General features: G+C 40.5%; 1 protein-coding gene across 1 annotated transcript in view; it reads left to right on the forward strand.

Annotated features, from left to right (window-relative positions):
* Positions 1–19,618, forward strand: part of LOC133441798 (collagen alpha-1(XXVI) chain) — a 21,561-nt gene extending 1,943 nt beyond the window's left edge. The window contains 13 exon segments of the mRNA XM_061719440.1: positions 103–206; positions 11,635–11,657; positions 11,659–11,697; positions 11,786–11,915; positions 12,363–12,458; positions 12,642–12,788; positions 16,039–16,122; positions 17,289–17,341; positions 17,425–17,487; positions 17,926–17,961; positions 18,036–18,080; positions 18,157–18,241; positions 18,678–19,618. Coding sequence (XP_061575424.1) covers positions 103–206; positions 11,635–11,657; positions 11,659–11,697; positions 11,786–11,915; positions 12,363–12,458; positions 12,642–12,788; positions 16,039–16,122; positions 17,289–17,341; positions 17,425–17,487; positions 17,926–17,961; positions 18,036–18,080; positions 18,157–18,241; positions 18,678–18,817 — 1,045 coding nt within the window. The 3' untranslated portion in view covers positions 18,818–19,618.
* Positions 19,619–20,377: the final 759 nt, after the last annotated feature.

Consider the following 20,377-nt stretch of genomic DNA (forward strand, 5'->3'; position numbering starts at 1 on the left):
ATAGATCTGTTATGGCTTTTTGCATGACATTTGGTTTGTGATTTGTGCATCTGGCTGCTATACACAGCCGTGAATCATTTTTCTCCTCTTTTTTTCTTCCAGCTACAGGACTGTGCTAAGGCCATCATTCAAGATTGCTTACAAGCAAGTCACAGCACTGGAGTGGAGATGCTGCCCTGGATTTGTGGGAGAGGAGTGTCGTGAAGGTGAGATACTTCCTTTCCCACGATTCAGCTCTCTCAGAATTTAGACTGGATAGCGTTATCAGAGAATAATTTACTCAAGGACTTAAACAAAGTCCATGTGTTTTGTCTAGATACATCTGTGTCTTTTTAGCTACACCAGGCATTCTTACCCACATCAGTGGCTTTTTTAATGCTTGGTGGTGTTTCTGAATGGTTTCCTAATCACACTACGGTACAGAAGAGAGGTTGGCCTCTTAATATGGGTTTAAGGCTGTGCTGAATTAAGACTGAAGAGCCTGTGTTGGATTACTTTTTTGGAACAAGGACCGTAGTAAAGCAACACTTGATGCAGGCTGTGTGCATTGTTGTTTGATACATTTTCTTTATAGCTGTGCCTTCAAAATGCATTTGTGCCTGGAAGGAAGATTACAATCACCATGTCCTCCCTGCCTTCTGCATGTGTGTTAATATACTCAAGCACAAACACACTTATGACTCTTACTGTACAGCAGTCAGTTTGCCTGCCTCCTTCAGTATCATAATGGTTATTACAGCTAAGGAATGAATGAAAAAAGCTAAGGGAACTTACCACAGGTCAGCTTGTAAAGTGGTTGGCTTCTTGAGGATTGGCAGCGCTGCTTTTGGATACCACAGACCACAGACTCGAGGGCAAATGAGGACCAAAAGGGTCGCGCCACAATTGTCAGCTTGAGGAAAAATAGCACAAGTTAAGGATACAGAAAAAGAGCAATGCTTGTTTTCATGTATAATGTTTTAAACATCACCAAGGTTCGTAAAGAGTGGATGAGGCTGCACTTGTGGCAAATATTTGAGACCAAAATTATCTGTTTCTCTTCTAATTATTTAGTACAAATACCAGCCTGGTAGATTTGTTTTATTCATTTATTTAATTGATTATTTGGCCAATGATAGTGAATTAGTCATCAGCGAACACTTGACTGATTGGTCCAAAAATAACAGTTATCTCTTAATGAGACTGTAGCTTATTGGCCTGTATTTCCACACCTTGTTCCATTTTTGCAGGAATATTCATTGTTGCACTTGGATGGGCATTATTCACCACAAAAACACATGTTAATACTCATAGCATAAATGCAGACATTATTACAGAGCTGTTGAATTCTATTGTATACCCTGATCTGGATCATATTCTATACAAAGATTAACACAGATGGGTGTGTACTGCCAGACTTTATGGTTCACTTGAGACCAAAGTGGTTGAGGAGTGTGAAGAATTAATCAGCTGTATATTTATTGTTAGTTGTTAATGTGTTTGCACTTCCCATTGGCTAAAGGGTAACTAGATAATCACCTCCATATGAAGAGATGGAGGGCCTGGGTGGGCCCAGAGAGGAGACCTTAAAGACGGAGGTTGATCTTGCTGATGGTCTAGTTCATGCTAAAGAGTAGCAGGAGAGCTGGCAGGGATCACTATGTCAGAGCGAGACTACAGACCGAGAGGATCCTGAAAGAGAAGAAAAAGAGAAGATGGTTTGTTCTGTCATGTTCCAGCTGCTACAAGCTTCCCAGATAGCAGCAGGGCAGAGAGGCCCTTCTGTGGAAAAGTGACCCCACTGAGATTAATGATCATGGCACTTTGCAGGTTATGTGGCCGTGTTAAGATCTGGCTACAGCTCTGAAACAAACACTTGTTCTCTTTACGTTCAAATGTCCTGGTATGATACCCAAATAACTCCTTTAATTTTAACCCACATCTAACTAAATGTGATGTGAAACACGGTGAAAAAACAACAACAAAACAACATAACGTTAATATAATTTGTCTAACTGAAGTAGATAAAACATTAGACTATATTTTGTGTTAATACGTTAACTTTACTCTTCTGTAACTGATGTCTGACAGATCAACTTGTGTGTTCAGGATCGTCTTTTCTTTTCATCAGTGCTAGGCAGTCCTGCTCCAGATGCAGAGAAATAGGCCCAAACCATGATTTTACCACCACGTGTTGCACAGTTAGAACAAGATTCTTCTGCAAAGGTATTTAACATTCTGCAAATTTAGCAACTGGATCTTTATTGATCCATTTGTCAGCTGGGATCTTTGTTGATTGTCCATTCCTGATAAACATCAGAAATCTCTCTTGTTTTGTGGCATGACACACTCCCATAATTCTTCATGGCAAAGATCAGACTTTGATATATGCCTGGTATTAAACTAAAACAGGCCACCCACTCACACCTAATCATCTTTACACTGACTCAAAACACTTGGTTGTGTTTACACCTTCAAATCAACTGCTAATCCCACCAGTTCAGATAAGTAGTATTGTGATCTATTTCCATCCGTCCATTATCTATACCCACCTCTTCCTGTTCAGGGTTACGTGGGGGGTCTGTGACTATGGAGAGATGCCAGTTCTTTGCGTACAATTTCTTCATTATAAAAATATCCACGTGTATACTTTTTCTGTCATTTGTTTTGCTGGGTTATCTTTATATGCTTTTCGTTCTTGTCTGATGATGTTTAGATCATAGTTACGGAGAGAAATGGTCAATTATTAAGTATTCACAAACCTTCAATCACCACTGTAGTCACTTCCCTCCCTGGTTTTTTGGCTCATGTGTTGATCTTAGCTTACTATTTTCTTCCTCCGTTGCAGGTTTGTGTTTATGAGACAGAGATTAGGCATGTTATAAATCTTCTAATATAACACTCAGCAGGAAAGAGTATAAGCATATTTCCCAAAATGTCATACAATTCCTTGAAGCGTGGACAGTTTTGGCTAGCAAGAGAATTCTTACTGTGATTTGAGTCCATATGTCACTTAGCCAACACTGACCATGTAACTCTGCCTAGTAGAAAACTACTGCAATGAGGCACTGAGCCAGCTGTTTTATTAGCCAGAAAGAGGACAGCCTTAACCAATGAAGATTACATCACCTCTGGTTTTAGTTTGATGGGGTTCTGGCTCCACTTCAGAGGCCTCCAAGGCCCTCAGAGATGTAGAGAACGAAAGCAGAAAGCAGACCAGAGTTAAAATTAAGTCCTGTATAAGCTGAGGAGAAGCTTGTTCTTCTCACCTCTGTGCACAATCGTATTTCTCCTAAAAACTCCTGAATTGCTCTGGTTGATGTTGATGTCACACTCTTATGTTACCATCATCCTTCCTCAGACGCTCATAAAAAAGGCCTTTAATGAAGGAGATTTGCAACTCACTGTATTACTCTGATTCAGTCAGTATTTTATGCAATAATATATAGTCTTTATTAGGTAGTATTCAAATTCCTTGCCTTTTTCAGGGATATCGGGTCGAATAGATGCTTGATTAGTGTATGAAAAGTTGCTCAGTTGTTCTAGAGAAAAACAATCATGCAGTTTTTTTAAGTGTTGTTTTGTATTGTTGGTCAGATAAAAACAAGCCATTTGAATACAACAGATGGGATTTTTTGTTCCAAAGTTGCCACTTTTTACAGCTGCTATGAAAATAATTGACGGTAACAGCAATAATTATCAGCTGCAATCCCAAAAGTGTTTGACATTTAGCACCGTGGACTTTACAAAGCCGATGAAAGTTGTGACGAGGCCATTCTTTGTGTTGGTTACTAAATCAGCCGTTACATGTATTATTGCCGTCTGTTTTGACTTTAATACGTTCTGCAGTGATGCTTGTGGCAAGTCTCCAAGGCAAAGCTGCTCTTAGAGCTTGAATTTCTTTGTGTTTACTAATGGAAAATGGGTGTTTTCTGAGCACGCTGCGGTGACACCCTGACCCGTCAATATTTTTTTTGACAGTCCAGTTTGTGTTGGCGCTGCACAGAGCATCTCTCAGGTTTTACATTTTGCTTTCAGCAGAGTTGTGCTAAGACATGACGGCATGGAACACATTTGGGGAAAATGTGTTCGTAATTTCCTTGCCACCCCCCCCCCCCCCCCCCCCCCCCCGACACCCCCGCACCCCGTCAGAGTCGCACAACAGCACCTATCTGCACACATGATCATATTCACTGCAGGGATTGAGTGTGTTTATGGGGGAGCATAATCTTAAAAGTATCAGTGCCAGGACAGACATCCCCACATGAGCACAACAACAATGAAACTTCAACAATGGATTTACAGTAAAACTTAGGATGCCAAAATTAGTTAATTTGTTATTGCTTCAGCTATAAAGTTGCTAAAGCCAATGTTTTTTTTCTCTCAGCAGGATGAGGAGGAAGTGAGGGAACTCTGTCGGATTCATTATCTTTTCCAAAAGCTATATTATATACCATTGCAAATAGCTTTGAGTGTCCTAATTTTATCATGGGGTTTTTACTTTTTTTCCCTCGTTTGTTCTTGCCACAGCTGTGCTCCACTGCTCCTTGGTTCTCCCTACATATCTACTTCCTATGTCCTTTAGATCTCCTCTCCTTGGAGTAAAGTGATAAAACAGAGCCTTAACCCAAATGTGCTTCTCTAAACCTCAACCCAGAGTGTGGGGATATGACTGATGTCCCTGCAACATCCCTGGTTGTACTCAAATCAGGGTCACGGGGTGTCCTTTGACCTGCCTGGAGCAACGGGATATCTCAGCTTCTCCTTCTCCCAGTGTGATTCTGCCTGATATATGACTCTTTGTTCTGCAGTTTTTCAGTTCTTTCATCAGCTTATCAGAGGCTCTTCCTGCCTCGAAGTGATATCTTTACATGTAGCTGTCAATTTATCTGTCTGGTACTCCACACATCTGTTTATGCAGTGCTTTGCAGGTAAAGTTCCTGGAGGACCCTGGAAAAGCTTTTTGAGCTTGTACTCTGCATGAACCTGGGAGATTTCTGTTTTGTTAGAAACAAACTACTGTTCTTTGCATTAGTGAGCATATCTTATATATTCAGATGGTTTCTCTTGGAACACATTCATTATGTTGGACGTGAATTGTTCACATGAGACAACATGTATTGTTGAATTAGGAGATGAGGAAAAACAAGGGAAGAAGAGAGTGAGATTTTGATTCAAACTCTTTGTAAAAGGAAGGGAGAACCCTGTTCTTCTCAGAAAGGTGTGGGGGAAGGGCTTTCAGAAACGTTGCAGCCCCCTTAATAAACACTTCTGCTTATGAGTCTACAGACATGTCTTTTTTTCCATCACAAAGGCCATTATGAAAATAGCATTTATTTGTTGCTTTCTGTTAAGCATTTTCTATGTATTTAAATGTTTTAATAACATATATTATGTATGTTCTAATGTAGATATATAAAATTCCAGTTTAAATCAGGTGAAAAGTCAGCAATTTACAAAGCTGTTACAACGAGTACATAATTATTCTATTAAATGTTAACAATCCATCTAACAATCCATCTAATGCTTAGTGAAGCATTAACGTCAAAGCAATTGCTTTTCTGTATCACCAGGTGAAAGTCAGTAGGAAACACTCTCCCCTGGCTGTAGGTATCTGTTCCAAACTTCACCAGCTCTGCTATTCCTGAAACCCCATTGTTAGTGGGTCATGTTCATCTTTCATTTTGTAAATCTGTCTGGCATCCACAAAGGCCACAGTCTCAACTTTATGCAAGTAAAAAAACCTACAAATGCTTCCAAAGTTTAAACGCTTGCAAATGGATGAGATGATGCTCCACAAGCAAAGGCGTGCCCATGAGAAACGATGGGGCTAAACTACATCTGATTAACATACAGGCTGCATAATGAAACATAATGCAGTCCTTTCAGCTGTGAATCATGCTCAGCTGGTGGAGTCCCTGAATCATAATTAAAGCTGGAACTGAGCATTTTAAACCCCCCCCTGTTTTTTAAACTAAACTTTTACAACCAGACACTGCATTTCTAACTTTGTGGTGATACTCATATGTTCTTATCTCGTAATTACAATATATCTCTCATATGCATTCAATCTATGGTTTTTTTTTTCTCCATCCGTGTCCCCACCCGTGTACTGTAACTCTCTCCATTTCATCAGACATCACTGTAAAACCACTGGAACCTCAAAATGTAGCTCTCATTTCAGCTTATCGTCTCTTCAGAAAATTCACACTGTATCATCTCATAGCATGACCATGACTGTATGTGTGTGCAGCAGAGGGAAGCAGAGCTCTGAGTGATGCTGCGCCATGATAAAACAAGTGAGTCTGTTCTTGCAGCAATGACAGTAACAGAAACATTAGGTAGCAGTGTTTTTGTGATTGAGTGTCAGATTGAAAACTTTCCTCTCTGTGGCTTTAAAGTCTATCATTTTGCCATGTGTTATTCTGCATGTTTCTCGCATTTTTAGAAAGGTGTGTGGCCTGGCAGCTTGAATCATGGTGAAAAATGTTTATGTGGTTCCATTTTACACGACTAGACATCTTGGTTTTACCTCAAAAAAAAAAATTCACCCTCCTCCACACCAGCTGCCGCGGTCGAAGTGGGTGTGTCACTCGCGAGTGAGCTGTTGTGGCTGGACAAATGTATGCGTGCCTGTGTTTGTCTGGTTGCCTGTATGTTTGTGTGTGGGGGTGGTTTTGTGTTTTGTGCCAGCTGTCCTTCATGCCAGCAATTGCTGACCACTTGCTGGCGGGGCCAGGCACACAACAGACTTCTGGGACCAGGCCAGCTCTAGAAGGCTGTCTGGGGTTTTATAATACACACACACACACACACACACACACACACACACACACACACACACACACACACACACACACACACGCATGCATGTGGAGACTGGGCACACACTTGTCTGTTTATCCTAGTGATGTGACGGTATATGAAATGGCCCAAGAAGATGTTTCAATACATCATCTTTTAATTTTCCTCACAGGAACAGACATAACAAATGTTCAGTGGAAATGAATATGAGCGTCCCCAGCCTGTGTGTGTCATGGTTTGTTTTGTGGTTGTAGTTTCTTGGGATATGTGTGTATGTGTGCAAAAAAATAACAAGAACGGTAAATTGTAAAGGGCAGCACGGTGGCTTGGTTGTTAGCACTGTTGCCTCACAGCAAGAAGGTCCCCGGTTTGACTCCAAGGCCCAGCAGGGTCTTTCTGTGTGGAGTTTGCATGTTCTCCCCGTGCTTGCGTGGGTTCCCTCCGGGTACACAGTCCAAAAACATGCATATTAGGTTAATTGGTGATTCTAAATTGCCCCGTAGGTGTGAGCGTGATTGTGCATGGTTGTGTGTATATATGTGTTCCTGCGATAGACTGGTGACCTGTCCAGGGTGTAACCCCTACCTCTCACCTGAAAATAGCTGGATAGGCTCCAGCAGACCCCCGTGACCCTGCAAAGGTTAAAGCCTTGAAACTGGGTTTATCTTTTAGCTTTTTAAGGTTGAATGTGGTCTTTTTTTAATCCTTCTGATATCTAAATGACTAGACTTAACTGCAGAGTTGATCACGTAAGGGAGATGCCAGCTCTCATAACCCTTGCATTTCTGAGCATGCAGTATATCTGCTGTGCAAATTTTTTTTTTTTTTTCATTAATGGCATAATACGTGATTAACATATTCTGTGTTTACTTATCCTGTAAACGTTTCATTTTAAAAGAGCAAAGGAGTTTTTTTTTTAAATACGTCTGCATAATTTTCAATAAATTTGACTAGACAGAGCATGTGAATATTTGAAAAAGCACTAAAGCACACAAAATCCCTCTATCTCATCAGAGCAGAAAGTTCACTATTTCTTCTGTTTATTTGGTTTCCCACTAAAGACAACACGATTCTGAATCTTTCCCATGAGTTATGTGCAGTCCAAGAAAAATAACTCCGTCTGATGTAGCTATGGTGTAATTATGGATCCAAACAGACCCTTCAGTTGCAAGCACCATTCAAAACATCAGCGGAAGTTTGGTTTTCAAAACCAACATAATTAAATTCCAACTGTAGAAACTGAAATCCTGCCAACCATCTTTAGGACGAAAAAAAAAGGGATGAACTGTTGTTTTTTTGCTGTGGTTAACGTTTATGGTTGAGGTTAAGTTCTGGTTGTTTTCCCTCAGTATGTGTTTGTGACATAACGAGATGTAGCTGGTTGTATTTCTGGACCTAGCTGCATAAACCAGACAAGTTAGCTAATTGGCAGTAAAGAATGGAGATAAAATGCCATTTCTTTCGGCCCACAGAGGTGAACTTAATGATGGGAGATGTTTATTCTACTGGAAACTGAATGTAAATCTAAACAACTAAGAGGAATTTCGTATCTTAGGTAAATTAACCTTTCTCAGTTTGTTACTGAAGATTGAAACGTTGAGTGAAAAAGCAAAACAAAGCAACCAGTTCCAGTAGCTCTGTTTTGCTACTTTCCCTTGAAATTGACATGTATTTTATAAATTATCAAATAAAACTTCTTCTTTGTGACTGCAAGCAGTGTACTTTAGCAAAAGAAATTTATAGTAGGATATTAAAAAAAAAAGATAAACTTGTGTAATTTACAGTTTTTGTCTTCAAAGTGTCCACACCAGCAAAAGAATGAGGTGGTGTTCACACAAGACAAAAAAAGGTCCACAAGGCCCTTGTAATCATGAAATTGTGCTTTTAAGTGGATCATCTTAAAGAGACGGGGGGAGGACACAAATGTCTGTACAGTGTTTCAAAGCAGTCTAGCAGCTGTTAACATGTTTTACTCAAAGCCACAAATGTGAGCCTAATGGCTCCGGAGCTGCAGTTGAAAACTGAAGTCTTTTGGATGCCAAACTGTTAAGGTTGTATCATCTGGAAAGCATTAACATCTGTTTTAAATAAAAAAAGTGCCAATCTATTTTGTAGCTGTTGAGATAAGAGTTTGGATCTACCAACTTATCACAGACCATGTTGCACCACTCGTTTGACTGAAAACCGAACGTCAAACATATCATAGCAAAATAACTCTGGCAGCGCATCATGGATTGATGTGCTTTATTTCAGAGAGAGTGTCACAGGGTGGAGACTTCCTCTGGGCTGGTGATGAATAACTGGAGAAGATGAATGGAAATCATCTCATCAGTCTTCACATTGTGGAGCCCGTGATTGCCCGCAGTCTCGTTAATGTGTGGCTCTCTCCGTCCTTGTAGTCGCTGGGGAAACCTCAGTGCTCTCAGTCACAACAAACAGCTCATGCGGGGGTCATTTTAGCACCAGTGGTTAAACAGCTCTCAGTATTTGGTTTGATGAATCTGCAGGAATGCGCTTTAGATTGAACTGTTGATTGTTGTTTCCGTTTGTGGCTGCGCTCCAGGGTGAAATTAAAAAAACTTAAAACAAATCATTGACGACACCACACCCATGCAGGACTGGATGATGCATTGCGGAGACGGTTGTGGCAAAGACACGCACGTTGTCCTACTTCAGTGAAGCAGAAACCCTCAGCAGCTGATAATAGTACCTTACGTACCGCAGTCTGAGAGGGCATTTGAGAGGAAAAAAAACTGTGGCGTTTGGGTCCTTTTTGTCGTTGCTTCAGTTATTTACGAGCACCAGTTGCTTCTCTTTCTGGGTATCCCTGCTATGACCACCAATGTGGGCTGGGTCCCATCTGTGGACTGACAGCTGACATTCCAGACCTCTTATGAGCCATAGACGGGGGAAAGTTTCGGATTTAGATCAAAAGCAGGGTTTTGTTTTGTTTTGCATGATATTTGGCTGTACTGTGTTTTGGATTACAGCTCGAGTAAAGGATCCAAAATTGCCTGCACAACCAGAAGGGTATGGGTACAGTACATGGAGTGTAGCGCTGGCTGAAGTTTTTCAGACAGAGATGACTAGGAAATGTGAAACAGACTGAAACAGTAACATAAGACGTTTTGTGGTGGACAAGAACATCAATAAAGCACATGTACGTAAATATCTTGCAGGTGCTGTTGGCAGAAATAAATATTAGAAAATGAAACACATGAAAAATAAAAGAGTCAAATTGCCTCTTTTGCTCTTTTGTGTCAATGTGTACTCTCAAGAATGAGTCTGGCATTATCTAGTGATTACCTTCAAAATCTCCAAATCAAACAGTGTTTCAGCCCATTTCTCAGTACTTTCTATTTTAACTTCCCTGGCACTAATCCCAAACCATATGTTGCTGTTTTAGGCCAATTTCTAAAACTGCCATTGTTTTAAGTTTGCAGCAGTGTCACCCATAATGTTCAGCTCATCAAATCTCCACACTGGGAATGAGTCTCTTGTAGCTGATTGCTGCACCTATGGCATTATTTTTAATTGTTGTTGATGTGTTCGGTTTGTTTGTTTTTGCTTTGTTGGTTTTTTTTTTTGGGGGGGGGGGGGGTTATGTATTCAATAAAATGCTACAGGTTACACCCCGTTGTGCACTAAACAACAGTCAGCTGCTGAGTGGGATTTGTTGATGACCACAGTGGAGCATGTATGCTTATTTTAGGACATGAAGACCCCCAAAAAGAGTGAAAAGGACTGTGTATATTGTACTTATATGTATCAGATCGTCAGAAGCTCAACAAATGAGTCAGCAGGTCATGTTTTCCATCTTTGCTTCATTCGACGTTGCTTCTTTCGCTTCCTCAGACCAGCCAAATCATAAAATGTCCTTATCACACAGAGTACACAGATATTGAGCTATAGTCAAAGGGAAGGGGGAAAAAAGACAAACTAAGGTTCATTTTAACTTTTTATGTGCACAAAAGTGTGTAAAAAAAAAAGGACTGTTTGTTCAGATGTCCACCGTCTAGTTGCTGCCATCTTGAGGGAGTTTCCTATAAGAATAGTCTTTCTTTTTTTTGTTACACTAAAAACTTGAGTCTTGAGTCTTGTCAGAAGCTTGAAATAGCTTTTTTTTGTTGATAAAATAATAAAGTGATAATATTGCCATTCTGCTACAAACACGTCCATTCGCACTCAAAATCGCTTCCGTTCATGTCAGTTACATAGTTACTAGACACCTTAACTGCAGATGGTTTCTTTTAAGGCAGCATGGCTCATTGTCCCTTCATAATTTTGTCTAGTTAAAAAAAAGCATGAAATCAATGTTTGAATCTTAATGAATTTCTTTAAAACTACAAGATTTTACGTGTGAGAGTCAATTTCTCCAGGGTGTTGGCAGATTTTGATTCGTTGGTTATGGTTTGGTAAGCTTTTCATGGGATAGAAAAGTGAATAAAATAGAAAAAAGAATAAACAGAGAATGTGGTAGATGTTTTAAGTGCGTCTGGTGGACGGAAGTGGACATGCAGGCCATCGCTGTCGGTGGGCAAACAGAGACAACAAACCTCATCAACTAAGTATACAAGGACATGTGTGGACATAAAAGAGCTTCATGTGAAGTCATATTTATTCTGTGAGTGAATGACGTGATTTAAGGGAGGAATTCCTCATAAATTCTGAGGTCTGGTTTGGTGGGCATTGTTCTTGTGTTCCTTGGCTTACTTGCCCAGTGAGATGGAGACATGCTGCAGATGATGCCAGGCTGAAAAAAGAAGGAAAGACACGAGGCAGAAACCGAAGAGACGGAGAAAATGCATCATGAATGTCTCCTGTAAGCTTGTACGTCTGTCTTTCCTGCAGAGTGTTTGAACTGCACCAGCTTCCACGACAATGAACAGCAGAATAAATGCAGTTGAATCAAAGGTAAAGATGATCCTCCTGATTCAAGGACTTATACACAGAGGAGTTTATGTTTAACAGATGTGTCTGAAATATGCTGTTCTTGTTTCAGATCAAACTGCTAGAGGAGGGACGCTCATTGCTGACCTTAGCCAGAAGTTTACCACATAGCACGACAGAGAATGAGGTGGACGCTCCTCAGCCTACTCCTGTTGGAGCCACAATCCACCAGCCACCAGGTGGTCCATACTTGACAGACGACACGTTTATGCGTATTTTATTAAAAAGTACTGACGTGGAAGTGATGTTTTTGATAAAACTATAACAACAGGAATAAAAGTACAGTGTTGTATATACAGATCTTCACATTGCTCTACTAATTTATATTGAACCTTAAGTGATTTTTTTTTGGACCATCAAGTTTGCAGTAGCTCACATGCCTTAAGTGCTGGGGCAATTAGTTGTTTTTTATCTATTTTTACAAAGGTGAATTTTTAGTTGCCAATTGGTTATTTAGGGAAAAACAACTACATTTTGAGTTTTTGTACTTTTTAGTTAGCAAAACATTATATCCAGAAGGTTCTGAGAGTTCAACCTGCCACACAGACAAATGATGAATGATGTCTCTGTTCAAATCTACATTTGACTTTGTCCTTGACGGTGTCTTTTTTATGCTGCTGTGCCAGAAGACAGGAGATCTTCAGGGCCCATTGGACCTCCAGGGCCTCCAGGTTCTGCAGGACCTACAGGTCCTCCCGGAAGAGCAGGCCTTCCAGGACCAATTGGTAAATAACAAAAATGAATAAATACAATTTAAAAATAAATAAGATATATATATATATATCCCCCTTTTCGGGTCTCATCTGAGACAGTTTGGAGTTGTTACTGTCAAGAGTTTTCACTGCAATATAAATCTTGTTCTTTTAAGCTTCCTTATTGATTGATAGACCCCTTCATTTAATCCTCAGGACCAAATGGGGGCAGGGGCCTCCCAGGGGAGATTGGTCTTCCTGGCATTCCTGGTCCGCCAGGTCGTCCAGGTGCTCCGGGTCATCCAGGGCCAGATTCTTCTCCCGTCCAAACCAGAGGTGATGTTTTTCAACTGGAAACTCAAGGTAATCAGTTCCATCCATCTATTTTTCATATCAGCTCATTCCTATTTAGAGACACAGGGGTCTGCTGGAAATGTCCAAACCAGGCTTGTGAAGAGCACTTACACAAACACCAAGCAAGCGCTCCCAATATCCTAGGCAAGACACTGAACCCCTTATTGCTCCTCGTATGCTCACCAGTGTTTAATCACACAATAAGTGCATTTAAACTGCATTGTGAAGCATTTCCAGACTACTTCGTTTTTGAACCTACTTCTTCTTTTGCCATTTCCCTTGTGGGGTGACCACAGCAGATCACCTCTTTCCATCTTCGTCAATCACCCCAACTACATTGCATATCCTCTTTCACCACATCCAGAAATCTTTTCTTTGGTCTTCCCCCTTTTCCTCCTGCGTTGGCAGCTGCATTTGAAGAAGCATTCATTAGAACCAGGACAAAGGTCAAGAAGGGTGCTGCATTATATGAGTGTGGAACATTTACCATGATAGTAATAAATCTCGCATCCATTATGGAAGTTTTACACATGAACTGCTGCAAAACATTAGAAAAGTGAGGTTCCGCCTTCAGATGGTCAAAGTTGGCGCCGAAACCGCACGTTCAGTCAGAGTTAATCTTAAGATGAGTCATATGCTTCACACCCATATAACTCATAATGTTTATTACTTGAAATAATTTTCTCAGACAGGATATAAACCCCTGGTGCAACCGGTGTCGTTGCAGCAACACACGGACAGGTGGAGGCTCGGAGACTGAAACATGCTGTAGCTTTTAGCAACAAGCTTACATTTTTAATGGGGAGGGAATTGTTTCTTTCCCCTGAGCACGGCTGGCATCGATTTAGCGTAATTGTTTCCACGTGTTTTGTTTCTGCTGAGCCACTGTGTTACTGCAACTGCAGCTAACGGCACCACCAACAATGGAGATGAACGGGTACTCTGATACCGGTACATATTTTATCTTTTACATAGTCGTGTGGAAACGGTTGTGGTGCATGTTGACCAGAGAGGACTGCTTTCTCACTGTATTTAACATCCAGCGGTTCGTGTCTTTCTAAGTTTAGAAGACAGAAGAATGAGCCACAACAGAGAGGTTTCAGTCGATGCGTGCGTTTCACCACAGGGAGGCAGTAGGATACCACGGTACAGTCCTTTTCTCCGAGGCCTGTTGGCTCTGATTAGCTCTTGGATGTTTCTGCCTTTCTGAGCCTGGGACCGTGTCTGTGGGTCTGAAGCTATGTAGATTTGGGTCTGTGGGACCTTGTAAGCAGAGGGGGGGCCAACTGGCTGTAAATCAGGCCTAATTTGTTAGCTGTCAGCACAACAGTCTGGTTTTCGGGGGGAACTGGCCACGGCCCCGAGCCAAGAGCTGGGCTGGCTTTGAACGAGGGAGGAGATAGTCTGCCACTCATGTTGAGTTTCTTGGGGAGGCAGCCAGGCTCAAGGAGACTGTAGCATTAGAAAATTGGTTCCAGAGGGAAATCTGCTCTTTCTAGACCCCTTTTTTTGTGGACTGTAGCCATAATGTAACAGTGCTGTCTCAACATGGGGGAAGACTGACGCTGAGCATATGTTCAAGTGGTGACGAAGTATGAGGCGGTTTCAAGCTGAATTTATACTTACAAGAACACTAGGAAATATCCTATATGCTGAGGGGGGGGGGCATAAGTTCCACCATATGCATGTTTGCTATAAAGTTTGATCACATTCGAGCATGTGCTGCACCATGAAATAAGAGGTGTTTTTTGGATGACCCAGGTGTTCCTGTTCATCATTGGATGTATTCCAGCTGGTGACTGATCATGAATCACACTGACTGAGATGCCCGAGATATTCTAAATACCCTGGAGATCTATAAAAGAAAAAGTGAAAAGAAAAACAGCTCTAAAGCTATCTGTTTCAGTCATCAGTGGCCAAGTGTGTATATATATATATATATATATATATATATATATACATATATATATATATATATATGTATATATATATATATATATATATATATATATATATATATATATATATATATATATATATATATATATATGTGTGTGTGTGTCTGTGTGTGTGTGTGTGTGTGTGTGTGACAACAGTTTTAGCAAACAGGGAAATACGTTTGAAAATAAAGCAAACATTTTCAACATTTTAAAGAAAGCAGAACAAGAAAAATGCATGATCTTCACATGTGCAGTCATCAGAACACACTTTTGAAGAAATGTCGTCACGCCCTCAGTAAATATACATTTTGCTTCAAAGTTCAGATTTGAATGGCGCGGTTCTTGCGTGCTTCATTTCATAATTTACATGCAGGCAGGTTTAGCAATCCCTGAATGTCAAATCAATGGTTGAGACCCAGTTATCTTATGCTATACTTTCTTCTGAGGGTAAACTTTAGTGCCAGTTTGGCAAAATGAACGAAACTAATGCGGAAGATGCATTTGTTGAGTACATTGATATCCGATTATTAACAGTGTTGTTTGGGTAAAAAGAGCAAACAGCTGTATGAAGCTACAGCAGAGGTTGAAACATTTGTGTGCGTGCTGCAGGACAGTTGTGTAAAGACTTAAGTAATTTTGGTTTAATAACTGTGTGTGTTTCTGTTTTATATCAAAGAGTTAAGCTTTTAAAGCCTGAAAAGAAAACTTGTTTTGTTCTCCTTTGAATATGCTGTTATACAGTATATTGAAACTAAAAACATCCCTAATTTTGTCTTAAACAGTTCAACAGTGGTGCAGAGGTATAATACGTCCAGCATTATTATAGAGTTAACAAAGATATTCAAGCCAAGAAGTGGAGTTCTGATGCCAGTGTTCATAATGTAGAAAACTGGGATACTTCCCAATAACGACTGGGGTTACACTGACTCATCTTGTTGGTCCAAAACTTGTAGAAATGAATGACTTCATAATGATATCACTGTCGTTGTTGAACGCTGGTTCAACTATTCACTGTCTGGCATCCAGCTACAGGAGGACCGCTGTCTGCCAGAGTCCCATCACTACTATTCACACAGTTGATTAATGGAAGCACTTAATTAAAGAAAAGATAATGACATATAACTGACATTAAGAAATATAACTTCACATCATTTTATTTCCGTTGACTCCAGAACATTATTAAGATTTCCCACATTGTTGGCACTAAAAATTAATTTTCTGTCACTGTAAATCAGCATAGGATTTGTAATAATAAATCACGATCAACATGGTAATAAGTTACACAACTGATACCAGTGGTTATGTTTTGTTTTTCCCAGAGGAGAACCCCATCCGTCCAGGTCCTCGTGCTCCTCAGATCGTAGTTGGCCCTCCTGGTCCAGTGGGTGCAGTCGGCCCCTCAGGTAGGATCTTCCTGTTGGAAGAAGTAACCACAACCGACGTCTTGCTAGATGCATCGTTACAAGTCACAGAATTTATAACACAAAAAAAGCAAGAATGCTGCAGAACAGGGGCGAAAATCCCGGGGGGGACAGGGGGGACAAGTCCCCCCCATTAGTAAAAGCTGTCCCCCCCTAGAATAATTTGAGACAGAATTAATAATTTTGGAACAATGCAGTAGTATTTAGTAGTGATGCACCAAAATGAAAATTTGTGGCTGAAACCGAAAATAATAATAAACAGTAAAATCTCATTACACTTAAAACAAGAGTCATCACCAGAAAAATAACTTGTTATTTGACAGTTTTCACCTGTTTCAAGTAAATTTTCCCTTGAAATAAGTAGAAGATTTATCTTATAAGCAAAACAATCTTGTTCCACTGGCAGATTTTTTCTACTTATTTTAAGTGAAAATCGACTTGAAACAGGTGAAAATTGTTGTTTTTTTCCAGTGATGAGTCTTGTTTTAAGTGTAATGAGATTTTTTTTAACTAAAAATGAGACATTTTAACTAGAATTAAGACAAATATTCTTGTTAAGATATTGGATTTTTGCAGTGTATTATGTCAGATGTGCTGTATTATTGCCACCTTCCACCTAATACCATTGTTTTGTATTGCTCTAAGAAAGGTCTTCTGTCTGTTTGCGAGATAGAGATGAAAATGTCAAAATGCTGTATTAAAGGAAGGCTAAAACTTTTATTCCTTGTCCCCTCCTGGATTTATTCTCTAAAATTTTACTGTTTATTGTCCCCCCCAACTATGAAACGGGATTTTCGCCCCTGCTGCAGAAGCACATGGCACTTTAAAGCAAGAAGAAACTAAATGTGCAGCGAGAGATTTGGAGCAGTTTGGATCTAACTTCCACACAGTAGAAGCAAAAGATTGAGCAGATTCAAAACACTGACTCAAAACACAAAATGTTTACGAATTTCACTCCAAGAAACAGACATGATATGATTGTTTTAGTAAACCCTGTCAAATCCCTCTCAAGGGATAAAAAGCTCCCTGAATGTGGTTTATACAGGCTTAATTGACTGAGCGGACTTTTGGTATTACACAGCAGTCTGATCTGAATCTAAACATTTGTTATTCATTACCACGCGTTGGATGTGTGCATGACACCGCAGGAGCCCCTGGACTAGGAGGACCTGCAGGGATGCCGGGTTTGCCAGGAAGAGATGTGAGTCTCTAGACATGGTTTTTAATGAAACACATTAATATATGGCTGCCATCATTAATGTCCCTTTTTTTGTGCGACACCAGGGTAGCGCAGGCCCGTCAGGCAGGACTGGCAGCCCTGGGCCTAAAGGAGATTCAGGAGAAAGGGTAGGAATCATGCTCGTTATTGGATTGTTAGGCCGGCTGAACATAATAGTTCTCGTGAACTATCAAACTGCTTTACGTTCTACGTTTTGTAAAGGGCCTTAGCTGTCATGCAATCTTAAACACATTAAAGGTGAACAAGCTTTTCTTCAAAGACTCCAAGCCATGACTAATCCTCCTCTCCCTCTCCCTCTATATCTCTCCCTCTCTCTCAAGGCCAGGCCTCACTAATCAGGGCAGCCATGTCAGGTCCCTCTGTAGTCAGCTCCCCAGTGGGCCTCTGTCTTTAAACTAGATCTCCTTCCTCTACGAGCATAAATTAAGATAGGAGATTTGGTGAAGAGGCATATTGGCCTTTGGGGAAAAGGAAATGCAAAGCACTGTAAAATGAGTGTGTGAGCAGGGGTCCTCACTTATTCTTCTCTGTTCTTCCTCTACCAGGGGCCGCCAGGTGCAACAGGCGGGCAAGGCCTACCTGTAAGTATAAGATGATTGTGTTGCATAGATCTCACAAACACAGCACTGATGTAACAAGATTATTTCACTCTCAGGGAGCACCAGGACCAAAGGGAGAGTCGGGAGCTGGCTTGAATGACGTAAGAGGCATTAATGTGTTCGCCTCCTGATTGAATTTAAGATTTGCCCCCTGATAAACATGATGGTGCTGTCCAGGGTGAGGCTGTGCAGCAGCTGAGGGAGGCCTTGAAGATCCTGGCCGAGAGGGTCCTGATCCTGGAACATATGATTGGCATTCACGGTGAGGAAACAAACATTATTTATTTATCTATTCATTTATTTTTCTGTTGAAAAAGTAATGTGATATTCTGGCAGGAAGTTCAATAAGAACATTGACAGTACACTCGTGAAGCATTTGAAAAGCCATTCAGTAGCTCTGAGTCGTTGCCAGGCAACCCAGAGGTTACTTTTGCTTATCAAGAAGTAAGAAATTTGTTTGGATGAGTGTAATAATATTAGTTAAAGAGTTTCAGATGCATTTGCAGTATTTGCAGGATTTATTCACTTCCACACAAACCAGAGTCCACATGTTTCCAGTCTACTTGGCCGTGGACTCGTATGGCTAGATCTCGCATCCTTGTTTCCAGGAAAGGATTAAGAGCATTTACCAAAATTCACTTTTTTGAGGAAGAGGGGCTTATAGCTATTTGTTTTCTGTCTGTTCCTACTTTCTACAGAAAACTCTGAGGGATCTGGATTTGGCAGCATTTCAGACCCGCTGTCTTTCTCCGGCCTGAAGATCAAGCGACAACAACCGGCTCAGACGCTTCCTCAGGTCCCGGTGCTAAGAGAGAGACAGAGATGGGTCCCCTTTTAACAGCGTAGTTTAGTTTTGCATTTGTGCTTATGCTTGTGACAGATGTCACAAATCTTGCATAACTGGACGTACAATTTTTGTTCAGATATTTGTTCCACATACTTTTATTTTATTTTATTTTTTTACGTGTCTTCTCTGACCCAGATAATTGCTATTTGGGGGAAAAAAATGAACCTCTTTGCCAATAAAAAAAAGTCCATATAAAAGGATTTTATTGAATTTTTTCTCACCCTGCTGCTGCATGACCTTAGCAGCAGCACCTACAAAGTGTTGGGGAAAGAAATATTATCTCATGAAGTGTTCTGAGGGTTTTGGCGTCTTTCATTTGTCAGCCGAGTAAACGCATCAGTTTCCTTGGCCGATGCTGCAAAGCTCAATGTTCTTCAGAGCTGGGCTGAAAATATACCATTTAGTGTCACGCTGGTGGATTGACCTCGAGTTTTATCTTATGTGCTTGTCAAACATACGTTTCTTCTCTCCCCTTTCTGTCTTTCCAGGTGCTCGTTCATGTTAACGTTGAGGTAGGAAGCTTAAAATAAAGTTAGGTGAAATGAATAGCATCTGGAGAGTGCACATCTGGAAAGCAAGAGGAAGAGATGTTGAAACAGATAAATTTGGGCCCAAGAGCAGTGATCTCTAGCCAACCCCCTATGCACCTGAAAGCTGACAGAGCTGTAAACTTGACAGGATCACATTGACTTCTTCATAAAGCGCCTCTGAGATTTCCTTCCAAGCTAATATGATTTCTGTATAATAAGTCTCTGAGAGACTCCGATGTTGGTTTCTGAATAAAACTCCTGCCATGTCTGGTGAAGTCTTTGTTTTGTCCATTACAACCTTCACATGTGAAAGAGATTTTGGGGACATGACATGAGCATTGAACTGATTTCTTTTTCTTGTTGGGGATCGGAAAAGAAAACGCACTAAAGCTGAAACCGCTTATGAATATTTTCTAAAAACAAAAGGTGACGACAATCCTCCTGGCTAGCTGTTGATTAGTTTGAAAAAGAGTAAATTAGGGAGACTGGAGGTTGCTCCCCCATGTAGGACCATTATTGTTATTCCTCAGTGGTATAGTTTTGAGTCTAAAGAGATATACTTGTTTGGTCTGACTCCAATTTTTGAGAATTTAACTATATTAGTAAAAAAAATACATCTCTCTGCAGGTTTCTTTATTTTCTTAGTTACCTCTGTGATGAGTTATGTCGGATATTTGGCCTCTATTTCACACATTGAACAGCCTCTAAAGTAATCTAGTAGACTAAACGACACTTGAAAATGACATTAAAGGATACCGAGAGGTTATCCATTTAGAAGGATTTTATTACACCCTGTTCTGTTTGCCTTGATGACACAGTGTCTCTCCCACTTAATCAACAATAAAATGAGAAACAAGTCATGACATGTTGTCGTGACACCCAAGATTGAGATGGGAGTAGACGGATTTAAGGCCTTTACTCAGTCGTCAAGTCAACCAGCTGTGTCATTGACAGAGACATCGACCTCTTTCTTTGTAATGATTAAGTCTGATAAACTGTGCTGTTGTGATTCGCGCATGTG

Source organism: Cololabis saira, chromosome 4 (assembly GCF_033807715.1).
Source record: "Cololabis saira isolate AMF1-May2022 chromosome 4, fColSai1.1, whole genome shotgun sequence".
Classification (NCBI taxonomy): Eukaryota; Metazoa; Chordata; class Actinopteri; order Beloniformes; family Belonidae; genus Cololabis; species Cololabis saira.